The 22,049-nt window shown below is 40.2% G+C and overlaps 3 protein-coding genes and 1 long non-coding RNA gene across 4 annotated transcripts; 3 read left to right on the forward strand and 1 right to left on the reverse strand.

Annotated features, from left to right (window-relative positions):
* Positions 1 to 6,987: 6,987 nt before the first annotated feature.
* On the reverse strand, positions 6,988 to 7,833 carry LOC125381931 (jerky protein homolog-like). The gene has a single exon (XM_048399295.1). It carries the CDS (start codon positions 7,831 to 7,833, stop codon positions 6,988 to 6,990), a length of 846 nt encoding a protein of 281 aa, XP_048255252.1.
* Positions 7,834 to 9,677: 1,844 nt separating this feature from the next.
* Positions 9,678 to 11,480, forward strand: LOC125381932 (fucolectin-like). The gene is made up of 4 exons (XM_048399296.1): positions 9,678 to 9,684; positions 9,922 to 10,152; positions 10,338 to 10,584; positions 11,450 to 11,480. Exons 1-4 carry the CDS (start codon positions 9,678 to 9,680, stop codon positions 11,478 to 11,480), a joined length of 516 nt encoding a protein of 171 aa, XP_048255253.1.
* Positions 11,481 to 14,344: 2,864 nt separating this feature from the next.
* LOC124111766 lies at positions 14,345 to 16,069 on the forward strand. Its single transcript, XR_007222256.1, has 2 exons — positions 14,345 to 14,465; positions 15,989 to 16,069. It is a non-coding gene; the product is annotated as an uncharacterized LOC124111766 (long non-coding RNA).
* Positions 16,070 to 16,415: 346 nt separating this feature from the next.
* On the forward strand, positions 16,416 to 17,369 carry LOC125371616 (tripartite motif-containing protein 3-like). The gene has a single exon (XM_048399904.1). The coding sequence runs from the start codon at positions 16,581 to 16,583 to the stop codon at positions 17,238 to 17,240; it is 660 nt and encodes a 219-aa protein (XP_048255861.1). The 5' UTR covers positions 16,416 to 16,580; the 3' UTR covers positions 17,241 to 17,369.
* The last annotated feature ends 4,680 nt before the right edge of the window (positions 17,370 to 22,049 follow it).

Consider the following 22,049-nt stretch of genomic DNA (forward strand, 5'->3'; position numbering starts at 1 on the left):
ATAGCTACTTTCAAAGCGTCGCACCAGAGCAGTCTGTATCACCACGTGTATACTATAATTGCGGTAAGAGATACTAGTGTACAAACATACGACACACCAGACTGAGACATAATTGTAGCACACTGAATTTCGACCTGTTTCGTGTTTACGTAGCTGATACTCTTTCCTGTAAAATGCGGCGCCGCATATGAAAATTCCTTCCATTTCTTTTTCGAATCCACTTAATATGGTGAATTTGGGAGGACCTTTGAGGACACAAAACGCCACACAGTATTCTATAGGCAGTTTTATTTCGACTAGTATGACCTGTATACTTATTAAACTTTACATGTTCTAACCGTTTCACATCTACATGCTAATAAAAGCTACAAAACCCTTGCCGTAGTCTGACAGAAGCAGAATCCATTGTCGGATTCCGACTATGTCATTATCAAGCCTGTGTTTATTAATCACTGTGAAATAGTGATGACACCATGTGTTCGAGAAATGATGAACTGATCCTGCCCCACCCAAGGCACCCGTCACAAACACATGCAAAGGCAATTCAGTCGTTCTCACGGGATCCACATGTCTACCATAAAACGTTTTGAAAGCTTTTTGAGGCCTTGAATGTTGTAAGCCAGATCAAACAACTTCTGAGCAAGAATTCTAAGATGCTCTTTGAAATCATGGTAAAAAGAGCATGCGTAATGCGCAATTGTAAACAGTTGTGAAATGAAGAAACCAAGGCTGGAGCTGCTGGATTATTGTTCGACATAGAGTGAATGTTGACCATTTGAAAGATGAAGTTATTCCTGTTGCCATACAGTCTTGTGGTTAGTCTTTTGTTCGACATAGAGGGAATGTTGACCATTTGAAAGATGAAGTTATTCCTGTTGCCATACAGTCTTGTTGTTAGTCTTTGGCTCTCTGAATCTTTCTGGATACATGTAATTAATAAGTCTAAATATGATACAGATAAGGCTGTTTCACTGGTCTCTATTATTTCTGTTTGACTATTATTGAACGACATGAGATCCTCTATATACCTGAAGCTTAAGTGAAACGTCTCAAAGATTCCTTAAACTTTTGATTTCTTTCGAACAGAATTCTTTTGACAAGTACACATAAAAAAGGTCAGCATGAGAGGAGTACAATTGATGCCCAATAGTCCAGGCCCTCAGGGAAACGTTATTAGGGGGTATAGTGCAGATGTGTCTACAAGCATCACATATGAACAAGTGTAGACCAGAACATACTAAATTCATTTTTGGAGGGCGCCAAAGCCGGTTATCATTGGGGCCGCCATATTGGCAAAATCCAAGATGGCCGCCAGTCCCTATTGGATTTTGTCCTAACTAAAGAACCAAAAGTCATAGGATCATGAATGAAAGCTCTTTTCATAGGTTTTTGACCTCAATGATTCCAAATCTGAGCTTTGTTTTGACATACGAAATATGCTTTGTCCAATTTAGTTGTCAGAGTATTTCCAGGGGCATACTTAAGGGCAAAACATTTTGGATGTGACACAATAATGTTATTTTCTGGTCTGCAAATGAAAATAATGCACTGCTGGTGGTTGATGGTTTATATTACTGATCACATAAAGGTCACATAACTTGTTCCTTGCATTTTTCCCCCTTCTTCAAGAAACGCTGATAGAGGTGGTCATGACTACTTGTGCATTAATCACACATATGTGACGTACATGGCTACTTGTCCAGTGAATGTATTCATATTTTTCCGTCTCTGTAGTCGTTTTTGGCTGAATTGGCGAGAATAGTAGTGGTGGTGGTGGTGGTGAAATAATTGAAAATTGTACATGTACCTGTGATATTGCGCCAACAATGGAAAGTATCAATTGGGAATTTTGCTGTGTATGCCAGTCAGATAAAAGTGGAGAGTTGCAAACACCAAAGGCAAAATGACTTTTAACTCTTGGCAGTGACCTGACTGACTTTAAGGAAATCAATGCCGCTCTGCAGTCTGATATACTATACTTCTTTGATCAACTAAATAATGGATCGGGTATTGCAGCAACCCTCCGATCCCATAATGCTAAGTAAAGTGTCACAAAACATGTAGGAGCTACTGTAGCAGTTCTTGTGTGAAGAGTCTGCGTCAAACACATGAACACAGAGTCCACCCCAAAAAACTCATATCAACGGGGACATCACATGGAAAAGGCAGTGATGTTAAATGCTGCATTCTCTGTGATGGAGATGACCAGACCAATATACGCAAGGTGGCAACTGACACCGTAGATGCAAATCTAAAAAGCTGGGCAAAGTCAAATAATAATTTCCAGTTGCAGGGTAAATTGATTGCACAAGCTGCGGATGCCCATGCTGGCGATATTTTGTATCATGTTCAATGCTATTTGCATCTACGAGAGTCTGCACGCGCTGTCGAGCATCCACAAGCCCTGTTCCTGAGTTTTGTCAATTTGCTACAGCACAAATAGTAGCCCTTGTTGAGAATTCAGCCTCCATATATAAGCTATCAGCACTTCGACAGATGTACCGAACACTGATGGGAGAACAAGGAAGTCCCTGTCACGATATCAGGCAGCCACATTCAACATGGTTTAAAGAGCATATTCTTAATCTTCTTCGAGAATGAGTTTTCACAGGAGAAGGAAATCTACATTTCTAATAATACAAAGATTGCAGATCAATCCCAGCTTCGTTAAGATGATGATGCCCTATTTTTGGGTGCATTTTCGTTCAAAGGTCCACACACAATTTCAGGCTCACTGGAAAGAATCAGTCACACGAACAGTCCAATATGAGTCTACAGGCACATATACATCATTATGGAACAGAAGGTCGTCACATCTCTCTCTAGGGTCCATGAAGTTGGAGAGGACCTTCATGCACAATACAGTTCACAGACACTCGACAAGGTGACAGTGCCTGTGCCAAACACTATCAGGCATTATGTTATCTTGACATTCGCCAATCGTCCTGATCTGATCAAAAAAGGAAACAAAGACAGTGGTTTCCAGAAGGAAAATATAACTCTAATAACTTTTCCTTTCACTACAATCATGACAGATGTAGATATGGAAGAGTTTTTTCGTTTTGAAAATATAGGAACCACCATTGGCTGATAGTGGTTCACTTCGATTCGGCAACAAGTCTGATATTCTGGAATGAATCAAATCGCCAATTGGTCGAGCACATCCAGCCAGATTAGCCACAGTTGTTGTGTAGGATATGGCAACTGTTGTTCATATGGTCCGGCCCTAATCAGCGAAGACATTTGCTGTGTTTGTTACACAACACATTGTGCCATTCCTGGAGTCTCAGATAACCGCAACAGTTGTCATAGATGCCATGTGGGATAAAAACCCAGAAAACAACCTCAAATCCCTCACACATCAGCCTCGTGATACAGGTCCTTGGACGATGACTGGGGATGGCCACACACGAATCCCAAAGCATGACTGGAACAGTGGATTTCTCATAAATGAGGATAACGAAAAGGAGTTATTCTCTTTCCTCAGTGAGGAGCTTGTCAAGATATTCCTTCATCTGGCACATGCTGTAGGCACCAGATAGCTTATGTTCGTAATGTTGATAGTGATGTGGTGGCTTCTTCTCTACATTGTCAGAGCTGTGGGTGTGTTTAGGTAGCGGGAAAAAATCGCGATATTCACATCCATGATATCTCTTCCAATCTTGGACTTTCGTGATCTCTAATATTGCCGCTTTTCCATTGCATTACAGGGTGCGACACGACATCACAGCTCCTTGTGTGTGGCAAGAAGACTGACTGGTCATCTTTGGCAAAACACACCAGGACTCACTGAGTGACTTGAACCAATCAACCAGATCTGTTCAGCCTTGAGTCTCCTCACATACAGAAACTGGAACGTTTTGTATTTATCGTGTTTAGTAAGGGGTGTGGTTTGGCTAAAGTCAACGAAGCCAAACATCGTCTCTTTACAACTGAAAATACACCACCCATAAAAACACATAAGAAGGGCACTGCTCTAGGCAAGCTTTTACTGGAATCAAGCAGCCCCAGTTCGCCAGGAAATCCCTGAATTTAGTGAATGGGGGTGGCAAAAGGAAGGCGGTGGTATCTGGTCACCATATCAAACTCTCGAGGATACCAGCAAATCACGTAATTTGCCAAAACGCACTTCTATGTCAAAACAAAGCTCAAATTTGGAATCCTTAAGGTCAAAAACCTGTAAAATGAGCCCTCATTCATGATCCTATGCCTTTGGTTATGAGTGAGTGAGTGAGTATGGTTTCACGCCGCTTTTAGCAATATTCCAGCAATATCACGGCGGGGGACACCAGAAATGGGCTTCACACATTGTACCCATGTCGGGAATCGAACCCGGGTCTTCTGCGTGACGAGCGAACGCTTTAACCACTAGGCTACCCGACCGCCCCCTTTGGTTATGAAGTTAGGACAAATGCCAATAGTGACTGTCGGCCATCTTGAATTTCGCCAATATGGCGGCCCCAATGATCACCGGCTTTGGCGCCCTTCAAAAATGAATTAAGTATGTTCTGGTCTACACCTGTGCCAAATTTGATGCTTGTAGACAAATCTGCACTATATCCCCCTAAGGGCCTGGACTATAACACCATTCGGGATTTGAACCCAACAAGTCCAGATTTCAGTTTAGAAACATGTTCGTCATGTTCATGTCAATAATGTTGTACAGCTTCCAAAATTTTAGCTATTGAAAGAACAAAATACCCGAGCCCCTAAAATGTGCTGAGCTTAATACAGTTAAATGACACAAGACAACATTATTCTGTTATGTGCTGTAAATGCGAAAATGAGCGACCAAACCAATTTTCATATGAAATCTCTGACAAAACTGCATGTCCTTGGCCTTTTGTGACATATAAGAGACCACAAAAACATCAACAGAAACGTTGATAATGACGTATAATAATCTGAACAAATGACGGTGATGAATATTGTATTAAACTATCATTTACATGTTGCTTAGTTACATGATTGTAACTGCCGGAGGCAGATGAACAAGGCCATAATGTGTTTGGGCATTGGAATGTTAGTTACGTCGGCTCTCTTTGTCAGACGTCTCTGCAACACTCGTGCCATCAACGTGTTGATATTGAAAACACATGTCTCATGTCGTTTGGTGGCTACGTGATTTTTGACACTATTTGTTGTCTGATACTTACATGCATGTTTCTTTTAGGAAATGCATGTATGCCTGAACTACAATACGGGCAGCGTCTTGTGGGATCAACATTTAAGGTAACTGATGAATCATCTCTGTTCACCTGTGCAGCAGAGTGTGATTCATACGGGATATGCAAATCCTTCAATTTCGAATTGAGGAGAAGAGCATGTCACCTAAATAGCTTAGATGAGCTCAGTTGTCTGGAAGGTTCAAGGAAAGAGCCGGACTTCATCTACAGTTCGATCAGCAGTTGGAACCAGGTAGGATATTAAATAATTTAAGTACAACAATTAAATAAATGAAAGATAGATTTGTAAGACACCGAATATTGTTTGCCATTGATTCCAGGCATACAATTTCTTCAACCAATTTGTTTCCAGTGTGTCCATCACACACTTATGATTGTTTTGGTGAGATCTGAGGTAAAGCTATATTTCAAGAATAAATATTGTTGTCTAGAAGCCAACCCCACTTACATCTGGCGACTGAAGCAACCGCTTGTGATTCCTTGAAGCACCATCCAGCAACAAAATATACTGTGGAGATGAGGAATAGATTTGTTTTTAACAGGGTTTTTTTCAACAGTATTTTCTTACTGGCTATGTTAACAACAAGCAATAAGTAACTATATTTCATATCTATAACATTCTATCGGTTTATCATGAAAATTGCTTAATTCAAATGAAAATATTGAAAACCAACTAAATATTCTGGTGAAAATAGAAATAACTTGACAGTAATGTGATGATATACTTCTAAAACATTATCTGTATTCAATGTCACAGACTCCACTGGGTCCATGCCGTGCTATGCCGTGTAAATACACACACAGATGCAATGGGAGAAGGAATGGCAAAGTACATTGTGGTATGTCTGGAGTTGTATATGTTTATATGTATATGTCTTGAATGACGATAGGAATAAGATGGAAAATTGGCGGAATGGAAGCTGACGTGTACATGTAACACCTCCAAGATTTGTCAAACATTCATTCACACGACGAGCCATACTGCACATGAATATCCCAAGGGCGATTTGAGGGAGTCTGTTTTACTCCACCGCCAGCGCCTGGCCAAGTTCATATATATATATATATATATATATATATATATATATATATACAGTGATCCCTCGATATACCGCTGTCATCGGGGTCCAAGAAACTGACCCCGCGGTGTAGGAAAGCGCGTTGTACAGATATTCCTTGCTGAGGTTCACATTACGTAATGATGGTAGGGAATGGAACAGTGGCGCAATTATTTCACAGTGGCATGGGACATGTAGATCTATGTAACACTGATCGTGGACGATGATTCAAACTGCATGCGTAAAAAAATAAAAATACTTTGTGTAAATATATCAAAGTAGTCTGTATTATTTAACGACTGGATGTTATACTTGTAGAATCTAAATAAATGTTGTTATATTTTAAGTTTTTCGGGAGAAAATTGGTCCGATCGCCGATCTACTCACATTATCGATCGATGACAGTACATTACAAAGCCAAACCAGCCTTGTAACGAAACTAATGTGCAACCAAGGCTGTGATTGGTTAATAAATAATGACGTGTCAAAGTTATGAAAAACCCGGACACGGCCGGCTCTCTGTATGCACTTTATGTACAATGTACATTGACATGACGTGCATAACTACACGGTCATTTGAGCGATTTATAAAAATCAAACACAAACACAAACGTAGATTTGAGTGGATAAGAGATATATTTAGTTCCGTTAATAATGATAATTATGCAAAGGGAAAATTGCACTCAAAATTCTTGATACCATGCAACTGGTGTGTGTACATGACGTAATGTATGAACACATTTCTATTTACTAAAAAAGTCACTAATTTTGTATTGTTTCTGACTGTCACGTTCCTCGTTTCTAAGTTGTGACAGTATGCAGCGGACTTGCATCACGTGTAGCTGTTCGTATTTTTCACTTTTTTCTAAGTGCCGCAATAAAAGCTCGGCCCCATAAATGGCATCTCGAACGGAGGGTGCCATTGCCTGTACACTGTTTTCACTGTCACTGTTTTCCTCTTCCTCTTCATCGTCGATGATTTCGACGGGCATTGCTGCGGCAACCAACACTTGGTCGTTGAGAAGTTCGGCAATCGGCAGGTTGTCATCGCACGCGTTCCACATCATGGCCGTCTTTTGGGATACATCGATGCTGTTCTCCTTAGCATAGTCGCGGAACTTTTGTACAGCATCGATGACATCTTCTTCCTGAAACCCCACGAAATCTTCGTCAACCCCGAATGCTGGTCCAAGTCCTTTCATCCAGCAGTTGTTGATGGTGGCTGGCGTCACCTTCATCCAGGCTTTGGATGTGTGAAGAACAGCATCCTTCACTGTGACTGTCTTCAGGAACGCAACAGGGTCCAATCCTCTATCCACCAACGCACTCACTAAAAATCTCCGATAATGTGCCTTGTATGCTTTGATTATCCCTTGGTCGAGCGGTTGAATGAGGGAGGTCGTGTTTTTCGGCAATAAGAATGCCTTTATTAGTCCATAATGTGACTGCAATGTACTTGCTGGGGGATGGGCGGGGCAGTTATCCAATAGGAGGATGGCTTTCTCCTCCAAGTTCCGTGATCGGAGATGGTCACGGACAGCTGGGACAAACTTGTGGAAAAACCAATCTTCAAAAATCTTGGCTGTCATCCACGCATTTGCAGAGGCGCTGTAGTGTGTGGGCAGTGCTTCTCTGTTGACGTGATGAAAGCACCCTTGGGATTCTGGGCACTGCCGATCACCAAAGGCTTCAACTTGTGAGTCCCATATATATATATGAAACAAAACAAATATTACATATTCAAATGAAGTTCATAAAAAAAATGTTGTATATTCAAATTTGAAAAAAAATATTCAAAAATACTGATCAGAAACGAGAAAATACTCGTGCCATGATCGTTAACAGCCCTGATTCATCACATCAGAGTAGTAACCGTCTGATCATCAGATGTGCATCAGTTTTGGCTTCACACACACACAAATTAGACTGGCATGCCGTGATATAACTCAAATCCTGTTCAAAGCGACGTAACATTGAACACATTTACTCTGATTCATTATGTCTACGAGTACCTGCAAAAGGTTTTGAACACTTTCACAGGGAAGTCAGTATAATGCAAATACAATATACATGAGAATAATTTTATTATTGCCGATTCAAAGCCGTAATTATAACAAGAAAGACTGGGGAATTGGGTGCAATACTGCTCTGAGCTTGGAACATCAGTTGTATCACGGCATGATAGCTCAATGAGGGAAGTGTCAAAGTAAAGAATATCGAATTCATTGACCAACCAACTACCAATTGCCCCCCATGACTTATCCACACAAGCACACATGCTGACTTTATATGTTTGTTGTTTAACGTCACACACAGCAAGGTTCCAGCGACAAGTATATGACGGCGACCTGTAAATAATCCAGTCTGGCCAGACAATACGCATTTGGGATACGATTCAACCACGTCAGCAAGCATGACCACATGATCCCGTTAAACAACAAACAAGGGTGTCTGAAGACCAATTCTAGCCCGGATATTTCACGGGACGACTTTGTATGTGTAGGATCAAAACCGCGTCCGAGGTTTTGTTTGGGAAGTATGCCCGCGGAGGAGGGAAAGGGGGGAGGGCCGATAGGCCCGACCCCCTTTCCCGAGGCCAAGTCCCGAGTCCCTTTCCCGAGGCCAAGTCGAATGAATTCCACTGAAGAGGATGGACGCAGACAACAACGATATATTTCTGACGCAGTCAGTTTTTAAAGAATCGGCATCCTGTGCTGAAGAAGACAAGGAAAGTGATGACTTTAAATTCCGTTTAGGAGATCCACTTTCCGAGCGTGAAATAACCTTACAAGTTACCGTCAAAAGACTGTGCAAGACGTCCGGTATTGAGGGCATGAAGACAAACCATTCCTTGAGAGCCACGGCAGCCACTCGATTGTATCAAGGTGACGTTGATGAACAAATGTTTTGCGAAATTACCGGTAGGTTGATAAACATTTTAGTCCTGCAGTAATCGGAAATTGTTATTCAGCAAAAGTCATAACATATCAAAGAAATATTTTTTCCAAACCAGTAAGATGCTCTTTTCTATTTATGATATATATGGTAATATTGGGTTTCAGGACATCGGAGCGACGCCGTTCGAAATTACAAGAGAACTTCTGACAACCAAAACGCAACGTTCTCTGACATACTTAGTATGTTGAAAAAAAATGAACTCGCCATCACGTGAAGAAGCTGATCCGAAAAGAGCAGATGACCAATGACCTGAAGACAAACTAATTCGAACTGTGACTTTCAATTTCAACTAATATCAATAAATAGTTGAGCCATGTTTTTTTATGCAGAAAGGTAATTCAATACAGAGGGTATTTTTCGGGACAAAAACCAGGCTTTCAGTAGAAAATCTCCCGGGATTTTTTGCAGAAAGCCCGGGGCTTACCCTAGGAATGCTCGGGGCTTACCCTGGGAATGCCCGGGGCTTACCCTGGGAATGGCCTGTAAACTACCAGTAGAGGTTTAGTCGGTAGAGAAGACCCTGGCGAGACAATAGAGTGACGTCACTAGAGGTTTATAAGTACCCTTTTCAACCACACGTGTAGCAGAATGTACACATGCACGGGATATACGAACTATGGGACTCAAGACATTATAAATTCTCTCCAACTAAGTCATATTACCAGCACATCTTCAACCTGTTAGTTGCCTTTAATCTGAAATTGTTTATTTTCTTACAGCAGAAGAGGGTTTGCAAAATATTGCCAAGAATAAGCCTACAAATGCAAGTACTCTCTTCGACACCAAGCACCAGCCTAGTGCTGCAGTGGACGGTGACCTAAGAGCAAGGTGGTCTTCTGGCTCCTGTTTTCATGGAAAGAACGGTGATTTATCACCTTGGTGGCAGGTGGACCTGCTGGACACCTACATCGTTGTGGAAGTCCGTGTCACCAGTAGACAAGACTGTTGTCGTAAGACAAACGTTTGTTGGATCTTTCAACATTATATTTGCTGATATTTCAAACATAAAACAAACGTCAAGCACATTCTTTTTAATACAGTATTCGCCTCTATATTATTAACAATGAGTCGCGAAGGAATCTTTAAATTTGTTAATACCATATATTGTACACGTTACATAACACTGATGTTTCAGCTGAACGCCTGCACGACTTTTCTCTGGACATGTACCAAGCCGACCCAATGGTTAACCATTATCTCAGTTCACAACTGCGTTACATGTACAGCGGAGCCGTCACAGAACCTGGCACAACTGTTGCCATACAGTGCACCTCACCCGTGACTGGACGCTACCTGAGAGTTAGTGGAAAGAAAACAAAAAAAAGAAACGACATGCTGCAGTTTTGTGAAGTTGAGGTCTTTGGCTTCAACCTGATACATTGGTAAGATTGCATTGCTAGGTGATATGCAATTCTTTGATCAACAGCTAGCAGGACCTATTTTGTAGGCCAGATGCTATACTTTAAGTGGCTACTCTGAATTACAATTAACGCAGGATCACACAAGAAAGAATATGTTTGACATGACTTCACTCCAATAACAGTTTCTGTTGCTGATACTACCATATTCCATTGTCTGGTTATCGAATGACCTCATCCACTGCGCTGCTGGTGATAGGCACCTTTTTGGGGATCCAATTATATCTCGAAAATAGAAATGGTATAGTCAACATTGTCGCAATCAAAAGCTTTTTTTGAGTGGGTAATTAATTTCCGGGGAATGAATTGCCATTGTCTTTCTCAATTTTTTAAGTTTTAATGTACAACGTTTTAGTGTCTAAACAGCAATAGAACTGTGTATGTAAGAAGTACGGTTACGTGTTTTTTCACATGAACGTGTGTTCAACATTTTCTTTACATACACTGTGTTTACACTACTTTCGTGTACATTGAAGTGATGGATTATAAGGTGTTCCTTTCGAGAGGTATTTACTCACGTGAATTGTTTTGATTTACAGAATATTCACTTGTCCAACGACAGCTGAGGGTTCTTACCGTCAGTGATCAGTCGCGGGATGGAGAAGATTTTTGGTTTGTTTACATGTTCTTTAAAGCAGCACTCGGGTATATTCCATCTATTTGGAATACAACCGCCTCTAAATAATTCAGTCTGGAACAGTCAAACTAGTTGTATTATTAGCAACATCACCGACCTGACCACCTATGAAATAAGTCGCCTTATTTACCGTCATCATACGAGATGGAGAAGATGTCTGGGTGACCATTATGTGTTTATGAACTGTGTCAGTTGGGACTCGACGACAGCTGCTGAACGGTAGTGTTGTGTAATGTGTTTAGTCGGGCTTTGTGCATTCACACTGTTTTGTTGTATCTGCTCTTTATATAAATATAACTTGTTGTTACCCTGTCTGGCGCTCGGCATTAAGGGGCTAAAACATGGACTGGTCGGCTCGGAGTCTGAGTGGGATATTCATGTTAAACTGCGGCATGGTATCTCAGTGGGCTAGCACTAAAAATCGGCATCAGTCCGGACTTGTACAAGCAGCCACACACACACACGTGCATGCATGTCGCTATGTAAGTGCAATAATCTTGGACGCGATGTTAAACCCCATTTCACCTCACCTTATATAAACTTAGGTGCAATTTAACGGATGTTCTACCCAAACGTGAGTTTCGAAATGTTTTTTGTTGTTTATTTTCATTCATATATAACGCAATCTAAATCGAATTTGTGTCTAATCAGTTAAATTTTGGATACACAAAACGTTGACGATATACTTTTCCTTTCTTTAAACATATCAAATGAATGAGTATGAAACAAATTCGTGCACGTGACCCTTAACGTCAACATGTTCAGACACTGTGGTTCATTGTTCATTTGAACTATCATTCAGCAATATTAGTTTATTTACAGAAACACTACTACTGCCAAGAAGTTCATTGCAATTTCACTCATGGGCACCGCGAGTGCACTCCGTTGGCTGCTGGTGAGGAATCCGTTCGTCACGCATGTGCCACCCGCGTTCTACGCGTTGGCCACGTGTGTGCAACGCATCCACCGTTGGTGTATGACCCGTGACTCACTTGTATCAGAGGGAACAAAAGTTTGACAAAAGATGAATCCCTGTCCATGTGAAATAGGAGGTCGTACCAAGAAGTACATTTGCTTTTCGCCCGAAGGAAAAGTGAATATCACGTTCATATAGTTTTGCGATATATCTACAAGGTAGGAGTACACATCACATAAACACGTACTCACTTTCACTTGATAAGCAGAATGTGAGTGTGCATGACAAAGTAGACACAATTTATGGATAACAACAACTTCAACAAAGGCCTTTACAGTATTTAAGAAGTTCTTATCCATAAATTCTGTCTACTTTGTCATCCGTCAACTTCTAAGTAAGGCCTATCAAACAATTCTGAGTGTGTATGTTTTACGACCCATTTAGCAATATTCCAGTAATACGTACCCCACCAGAAATGGGTTTCACACATTAATTGTACCTAGGAGGAGAATTGAAACCGGGTCTTCATCGTGATGCGCGACCGCTTTAACCACTACCCCACCGTCCCAGCAAAATGTAATTTTCTTTATAGACCAACTTTATTTTGATTGGTTTTTATCCAAACCTGAAATAATTCTATGTATCATTTTATTTCTATCATTGTTACGTTGTCAAAAGGACTCATGTATGAAATGAAACTGCGTAAACCAAGACAAATTTCAATAAACATTATTGAACCATATCGTGTTAAAGAGTTGTTATTGTTTTTGTTAGAACGTTTAACTTCACATTGACGTACAGTGTATACATGCATATATAATTAGACGAATATCTAGACGTTTAAAAGTCACTCTGTAAGGCGTATTATCCTCGACTCTTTTGAAACGAACATTGACCTCAGGATTGTAGGACATTGAGCACTGAAACATGGGCATAAAATTGGTTATTGAAACCTAACCCTCGACAATGGTTCCTCAAGAAGGATTGTCAATGGGAAATGTTCACTAAATGTCAGTGAACAGTGCTATTGTGCTCTAGCACACATTGTCCGGGACAATGATATCTAGTGTTCATTGCCCCCCATGACATTGAAAACTACGTCACACGCCCTGTCACACGCATTGCACACCATTGGTAACTCGTTGCAAACGGGTGCCTTAAAGGTTGCACACATGCCATGTGTTCTCAACGCCAGTAGGGCGGTGGGTTACTCGAATGGTCACGCCAAAGCGGGTTTGATTCGGAAGGGTTTGTACCAGAAACGAAAGAAACATCTATGCCAGACAGATATAATAAATATATATATACAGCAGGCATCAGAAGTGTCTGTACCAGACGAGTCAGGGATATCAATGCCACAGGAGTCTCAAGTGTCAAAACCGCAGATATTTGCTCAGTCCCAAATTACCATAACGTGTCATGGTATTTTAATACTTATTTAAAAACCTTAGATTTCACTACTGCTAAACGGGCAAATATTGTCATAGGAGCAAATGACATCACCAATTACACCAAAGCGTGCCAGTGTGACATCATGTCTGACTCACAGCAGTTTTAGTCATGCAGACTTGCTGCTGAAAATAACAGATAATATTTTATATTTACAATGTCGATAAACAGTGTTAGGTGCTGATTCCCAAGTTGAAACGCAAAGGTTAAGCCAGAACTCGTAACCTACAGAATTAAGAAACTTCTAGAAACTGTAACCTCTGGAAGCGACTCAAACTATGCAGACCTGGAAGTGGAGCTCCTACATCTGGGGGGAGGGGGGCTAACGAAGGTGTCGGGCACTGGGACAAATTATGGACTGTAAGCACTATAGGAGATCACTCTATTTTGCGAGCTGCCGTTGGTGTATCAGAACGCTTGACATATTGTGAGTGTTTTAATTAGGTGCCACAAAAATCATCACCTACAATGTATACTGCCTCACAACAACAGAAAATTACAGTTAATCAGAGCATTTCAGTTAAAGTACTAAGGCTGTTACAATCCAGTGCACGAACTGAAAGAAAGCGCTCGTTAAATCGACAGCGTAAGAAAAAGAAAGAGAAGTCGTAAACACGAGTGTATACCATGAGTGTACCAACAGTGCAACCACAGAAAAACATGAGATCGGGTATTTTAAAGTCCGCTTATACCTGTATCATTCAGGCTAACTTGGGCAGTCCAGAATGAACAGTCGCAATTGCACGTACCAGGACTGCGTTCGCTCGTCCTTGCTGAAACTCAATCGGACTCAACCAACAGGTGTCGACGTGGCGCACTGGCACTTTGGATAAAGTTCTAAAGGTAAGGTTAGCTCCTACAGCTATAAAGGCATGTCTAAATAATAACTGAGCAGCATCGTTCATCACGAACATATCTTTGCTTCCCTGGGTGTTACGGTATATGGCAACCATCGTGGTAACCATCGTGGCGTCATAACTGTCTGCCATGGGAAGACTCGCTCATGCTTGCATCCATGCTGGGGCAGGTCATACAGCAGGACACCAAAGGGAACTGGGATTGAGATAATTGGCAATCCTAGCAAGTCGTTAAAACACCACTTTGTTGCTCTGCTAACTTAAAGTTTATAAAGTTTAGCTTTTTATCGGTTTCGTTCACAGACGATAGCCCAATCCAACTGAACGGAACTTTTGTTTACACTGAGGCCGATAAAAAGCTAAACTTTATAAACTTATATATATATATATATATATATATATATATATATATATATATATATATATGCTTAATTTTAAAACTTGGAACCATCATTTACCTATTGAAACTGGAAGAAAAATAGTTTTAATCAAAACTCTCTCTCTATATATCTATATATCTATCTATATACTCTCTCTCTCTCTCTCTCTATATATATATATATATAGAGAGAGAGAGAGAGAGAGCGAGAGAGAGAATAGATACAAAACATCTGCAATCTCTTTTGATTAAAACTATTTTTCTCCCACTTTCAATAGGTAAATTATGGTTCCAAGTTTTAAAATTAAGTAAGACTTGCCAAACATTTTCCTTCAGTTCGTTTAATTTAAACACAAATGTGACTTCATTCTCTTGTTTGAACGCTCCATTTTTTTCAGGAATGGAGAGTTATTTGTCAACTGTACATTATCTTGAACCAACATTTATATTTATTTCCACTTGGAATTGACGGAACTATATTTTGCATTTATTGACAAGTTTATTTTCCGAAAACATAGGGTTCGAACCCGGATGGTTTGATCTGAGAACGTGTAATTGTACTTTGTACATTCAGATAATAGATATTGTTTCAGTTCTTTTCGACATGATCACACCTGTCACAAATCACCATATGAAAATTACAACAATTGGAACATTCATTGTACATGTCTTTCCCATATTGCCCATGTGACGTTAAATAATAACTCACTCACTCACTCACATGTCTTTCCCAACAAACCCGACAGATAAGTTTATCAAGATTGTATTGAAAAAGAAGGATGTATTTAATAATCTCAAAAAGCTAGAACAGATACTCCCGCTGTAAACTGGAAATATGCCTTAACAATTGGAACAACATCTAGGGTTGCCCTAACCTGATAGCAAACACTTTGTGATGAAAACAACAATATACCCGTGTGACGTATTATGTTTCCAAGTGACAGGGTGTGGATTGTACATTTCACAGCTTTCATGCGCAAAAAAAGTAATCGGTAACAGGTGGCCGTTGATCAAGTTAACACAACTTTATAAACTGATACTGAAAAACGATATTCATGAGTGAAAGAGATAATCACCAGCCTGTGTTAGGGGGTAATAATCCTCAATTTACACCTCTTTTTTCTGTCCAGCCCTGGCAACATGACATCCACTGCTACATCGTTACTGACGCATAAAAACCCGGGAAGGAGGCCTGACCCGCGCAAAAATACGAAAAGAAGGGTTTCCTTTGCTGAAAATGTTGCAAACTTCATCGTTACATTGAAAAGGCGAAGGGGCAGTGTAAAGGATTCGCTCGACGGTGACAACAAACAGACACAAATATGTTTCAAAGTCAATTTGTTTAATAAGTTTGGCGCAACTAGTGAACTAGTCCTGCACCATGACCGTGGAATATATTTATTTTATGAAAAAATAATAATCTAGAAATGCATACAAAAGCAAGTCTAGCCATCTCAAGCTAGCTCTATTCTGAAATCAGCATAGAGAATTGTTTTTATTTTTAGAGTCAAGAAGGATATTGTGTAATATAAGATTTCAGAGACTAAATGTTAGTCTACTAGTGAACCAAACCTTGTTGATGCCAAATACGTCTCGTATGTTTACGACGGAGCCATATTAATCACCGATTTCTTGGATGGAAGGGTAGTTCAATATGAACGAAGTGGCTTACCAAAGAGAACATTTTTGACAAGCGAGTATTCCGAGCCTTGTGCAGCAGTAATGACGCCAGAAGGTAACGTGGCCGTAACGCTGCGACGTCAACGTTGCGTGACGGTGTGGACAACAGATGGTCACTGTTTAGGAGAATTTGGGCAAGATCTACTGCAATGTCCAACTGGATTAGGAGTGGATACATCAGGCAGACTTTACGTCAGTGATGAGGAGGAGAATGACGTATACGTGTTTCACAAAACAGGGAGGATTTCACACAGATTTTCGGATACCATGAAAACGACACTGTGTCAACCTCGATATGTGTGGTGCTCTCGCTCTGACCGTGTGTTAGTATCTGATTCTGGGAACCATTGTGTGAAGGTTTTCAACACTCAAGGAAAGCTTCTTTTCCATTTTGGATCTTATGGAAATAAAGATGACCAGTTCAAATTCCCATACGGAGTGTGTGCAGACCAAGATGACAACATCATTGTTGCCGATCACTATAATGACCGAGTGGTTTTGTTTTCTCCTTGCGGTGAATTCCTACAGAATCTTGTCACCTCGGCCAAAGGCCTGAATAGGCCATGTGGTGTTGCAGTAAGATCATCACACACCAGAAAACTCTACATCACACACGGGGACCTCATGTCGTTGGAGGTGGTTGTATTCAATATGGTCCCATTAGAGTATCACATCCAAGTAGATATGGAACAAAATGTTTAAAATTGAGTTGTTCCGAGCGAAGAATGAAACTACATTGTAGTTATCTAGACTTACCCGCTAGACTTGCATGGGCTGAACTGAATATATGTCTTCCAGGGTCTGTATGACAAACTAAAGTACTGTCGGAAATGCTAGAAAACTGCTTTTTGCCTGTTATAAAAGAATATAATTTTTCACAGACTGTTGTTATTGAAATATCGAATAACTACCGATCGACCTACCTGTGGTTTGAAGTATTTCAGTCACAAGGAGTCCTATCGACAAGTTTACAGGAGACAAATTCGAACGAAAACAGGAAATTTACTTTTATTCTAAGTGCAATGGTGGCAGTCTGAAACGGACTATAGAAATATGCGAACGTGACTCCGTTATAATGATAATAATGTAGTCTTAATAAAACATCTCATCCACACACAAAACTCATTTTGAGAAAATTCTAGATGCACATCTACTAAAATGACAAAATGATGCTGCGTTTGTTTTGTTAACATTGCTCCCATGATGCATGTTACATTACACTTCCAAAGCCATAACCATGGTCCACGATATGGAGTCTGTACTGGGAAATGTATGCAAGTTCTTTACACTTTAGAGAGATAGAGGGAAACCATTTATCAATTTAGAATGGGTGAATTACCGAACTGCCCAAGCTATTGGATTTTCAATTCATACCATCAAGTCTACGGAATGATAAATAAAACAAACCAGGTATAGGGGTCTTCTCAAAAACAAAACTGGGACGTAAAAGGATATAAGACAGCTTTGATACATGGTGATTACGCGTATAGGGTACAAGCTTTTTTAGCAGAAGGTAACCCTGACTTGAAGAATTTGGGAGGAATTAAAGATACAATTAATGTTAACTGCACTAACTATTGCTCTCCAAGAGATGGGATTTCGATACACTGCGCGTGGCGATGACCGAGCACTTTTCAGGGGAAAATATTCTATCCTGTCTGTGAGGTCACATGATCTTCGAACCATTCATAACTATCACAGTAAAGGCGTCCAGATAATTTACCATATGATAACCACTGATATGGGGCTTATTGATGGATGTGTGCTGGTTTTCGAGGCGAAAAAAGAAAACTGGTGATTTTCATAAGGAGGTGATGTGTTCTTAGACTGGTTGGAACTTCAGCTATTGCCCATTTTAAACAACGTCTGTGTCATTGTCATGGATTACGCCAGTTAATATAACGTCCGGGAATCAGATACTGTCACCCAAACCATGAGTTGTCTGAAGGCGACCATACAGGAATACATGACATTGTCAACTTCAGACCATATAAAACGAAAGTTCAACTTATGGAGAAAATTCGGCTGAATAAGAACCCTGTAAAGTACAGGACATTTGTGCTGGCGGCACAATACGGTGACGTTTTCTCACGTACGCCAGTTAGACATTGTGAGCTCAACCCTGTTGTGCCCATCTTGGCTAAGAGTAAAGGATTCGTGGCAAGACATAACACGACATTCAAAAGTACAGATTCATATACGTCATCAGCGGAGATAAAGGCTACCTCAAGAAATCATCTGTAGAACAACAAATACCTCTGGATTCCAAAATCGCATCCTTCCAATACTCATCCCGTTTCATAGCTCTTAACTATTCCCATCATGTTTCCAAGCAAATATAATGCAGTACATATCCTAAGTTGCTACCCCATCAACGCACATGGCAATTAAGTACAATAACAGCAATGTTTTGAGACCACCCCCAACTCGGTGACATTAACACCTGTGAGATTGCAAAGGAAAGGTGTGAGGTCATCACCTCGGTAAACCACAGGTACCACAGGTAAAAACCTCAGGTTATAGGCCATTTCATACATGCATGACAACACACGAATATTTTCTAAGTTGATCATCATTTTTCTTGTAAAAGTACATTTTAAGGGTAATCACAGTGTCACAGTGTCAGTCAGGCTAGATAAGGACAATTTGCGATATTTTGATATATGATCTTTTAATAGTTCCATGACTCGTATTTATTAAATGAAGTCAGAAAAGCAGTTTCCGACTGTACTTTAGCACTAACTCTCCATACTCGTTGGTTTCACCCAAATTGTAAAGGCCTAACGCCTGCGACCATTCGGTCTTTCCTTCAACTTTAAGCTGAAGGATCGCGTGTGATTCTTAAAAGTGCGGGGCACGGGTGACCCAGTCGTCTAAGACGCGGCGATTCGCTTTGCAGAGTTGCGTCCCTTGAGCACGCCAGAAACCTATAATTGTGGGTTCGTATCCCGGTTCGCCAGATTATGTTTCTAGATTTGTCAGCATCATACCCGTGCTCGTGGGTTTCACCGAAGTGGTAAACGTCTGAGACCTGCATCACTTCGGGCTTTCCTCCCACATTAAGCTGACACGCCGTGATATAACAGTAATACTGTTTAAAGCGGCGTTACTCACTCACTTAAAAGTGACTGAAGCGGACGTATAGTATTCACATATTCAAATTGCTTTCTTTAGAAAAATAACTGCAAGTTGTTTCCAAGGGCTTCTTCATTTACATAGTCACTATGCCCGCATTCCAGGCGTTAACGATCACATATTCTACTGATTTAATTCACGTCTTGAACTGTGAGAAATCATTTATGTAAACCGCATCCCCTGCCAACACGAAAAACGTGTATGTGTATAATGCACATACGAGGGACGTTCAATAATTTTGCAACTTCAATATAAGACCAAGTCGCAGAATATCTTTTGCACTTTTATATTTCCATATAATCTTCATTCACCTCAATACACTTGTTCCATTTTTTCTTCAAGCTTTTAATACCACTTTTATAGAAATCCGCAGATTGGCCTGTAACCACGCCTCTTTGGCAGCCTTTATGTCCTCGTCATCCTTGAAGCGTCTTCCACGTAGGGCAGATTTAATTTGCCGGAACAGGGAATAGTCACTGGGCTGTACAGTTAAATGCCCCACCCTACAGCTCAGACCTAGCTCCCAGTGACTATTTCCTGTTCCGGCAAATGTAATCCGCGCGAGACTCCTCAGGGTGCAGTCTGTATACCATGACGGCGGATTTTTAGAAAAGCTTTGTGATGGTCAATAGAAATAAAGAATACGTGACTGCCGATTGTATAATAAAATGTGATAGTTACTGATGAATCCAGTTCCAATATAAATGGCTTCCAATGTTGGCCGAGATAAATTCTGTGATCGAAGCGAGCTAGGTGTTTTTAATATCCGATGATACAAATACGAGGAGTATATGCAACAAATGTACGCTATATGCAGAATATACGCAATATCTGTACATTGACTATTTGGTAATAAATGAACGCTAAAGTTATGCAACAAATGTATATGAACAATTGTACGCTGAGTATATGCAGAGACCATCTATTATATGGTCTTTGGTATATGCAACAAATGTACGCTGAGTATAAATACAAATGGCTGAGTATATGAACAAATGTATGCAGAGAATATGAACAAACATACACTAAGTATATGAACAAATGCACACTGAGCATGTGAACAAATGAATCCTGAGTATATGAACGAATGTGCTCTGAGTATATGAACAAACATACGCGAGCATATTAAGAAAGGTACACTGAGTATATGAACAAATGCACACTGAGCATATGAAAAAGATGTACGCTGAGTATATGAACATGTGCGCTGGGTATATGAAAAATTATACGCTGAGTATATGAACAAACATACACTGAGCATTTGAACGAATGTACGCAGAGTATGTGAAGAAAGGTACGCAGAGTATATGAAAAAGGTACACTGAGTATATGCAACAAATGTATGCAGATTATATAAACAAATGTACGCAGAGTGTATGAACAAATGTACGCTATGCATATGAACAAATGTACGCAGAGTATATGAACAAATGTACGCTGTGTATATGAAAAAATGTACGCTATGCATATGAACAAATGTACGCAGAGTAAATGAACAAATGTACGCTGTGTATATGAAAAAATGTACGCAGAGTATATGAACAAATGTACGCTGTGTATATGAAAATACGTACGCAAAGAACACGAACAAATGTACGCAGAATATATGAACAAATGTACAGTGAGTATATGAACAGATGTACGCAGAGTATATGAAGAAAGGTATGCAGAGTATACGAACAAATGTACGCTGTGTATATGAACAAATGTACGCAGAGTATATGAACAAATGTACGCAGAGTATATGAAGAAAGGTACACTGAATATAAGCAACACGCTGTGCAAATGAACAAATGTATGCAGAGCATATGAACACATGTACATGTACACTTAGTATATGCAACAAATAACCGAGTATTTAAACAAATGTACGCTTTGTCTATAAACAAGTGTACGCTGAGTATAAGCAACACATATATAGCAAGTGATGTAGTATTGACATTTGGGATAATGGTAAATTAATGCTGGCATGCAAAGTATGTAATTACGCCTGTAATAGTGGTTAGATGTGACGATGTACTTAGCCTTTCCAGAGACAATTGTCATCACTTAATAAGAACAAAGACAAGCGCATATTTAACGCACAATTAACGACATTATTATGGGTACGATACATTTAGAACTGTTCATGTATGTGCGGCGGTAAAGGTGTTTTACAGGCTGAAATAGTTCCACAGGGATACTTGTGTTATTGAACATTACTGACAAGATGTAAACAGTGGGATATTATAATAGCAGAATGATACAAAATTAACCCTGTCAGTGCGCACAGAGATATACAATACGGGTATGAGCTTCCTCTGTAAACATTTAATTTATTGCACCTTACTTCACCTTCTCGCTGTGCTGAGTTGCCTCCCTTGGACTATCTGAATC

The sequence above is a fragment of the Haliotis rufescens genome, unplaced genomic scaffold, assembly GCF_023055435.1.
Source record: "Haliotis rufescens isolate VD_foot unplaced genomic scaffold, xgHalRufe1.0.p SCAF_2, whole genome shotgun sequence".
NCBI classification, from domain to species: Eukaryota; Metazoa; Mollusca; class Gastropoda; order Lepetellida; family Haliotidae; genus Haliotis; species Haliotis rufescens.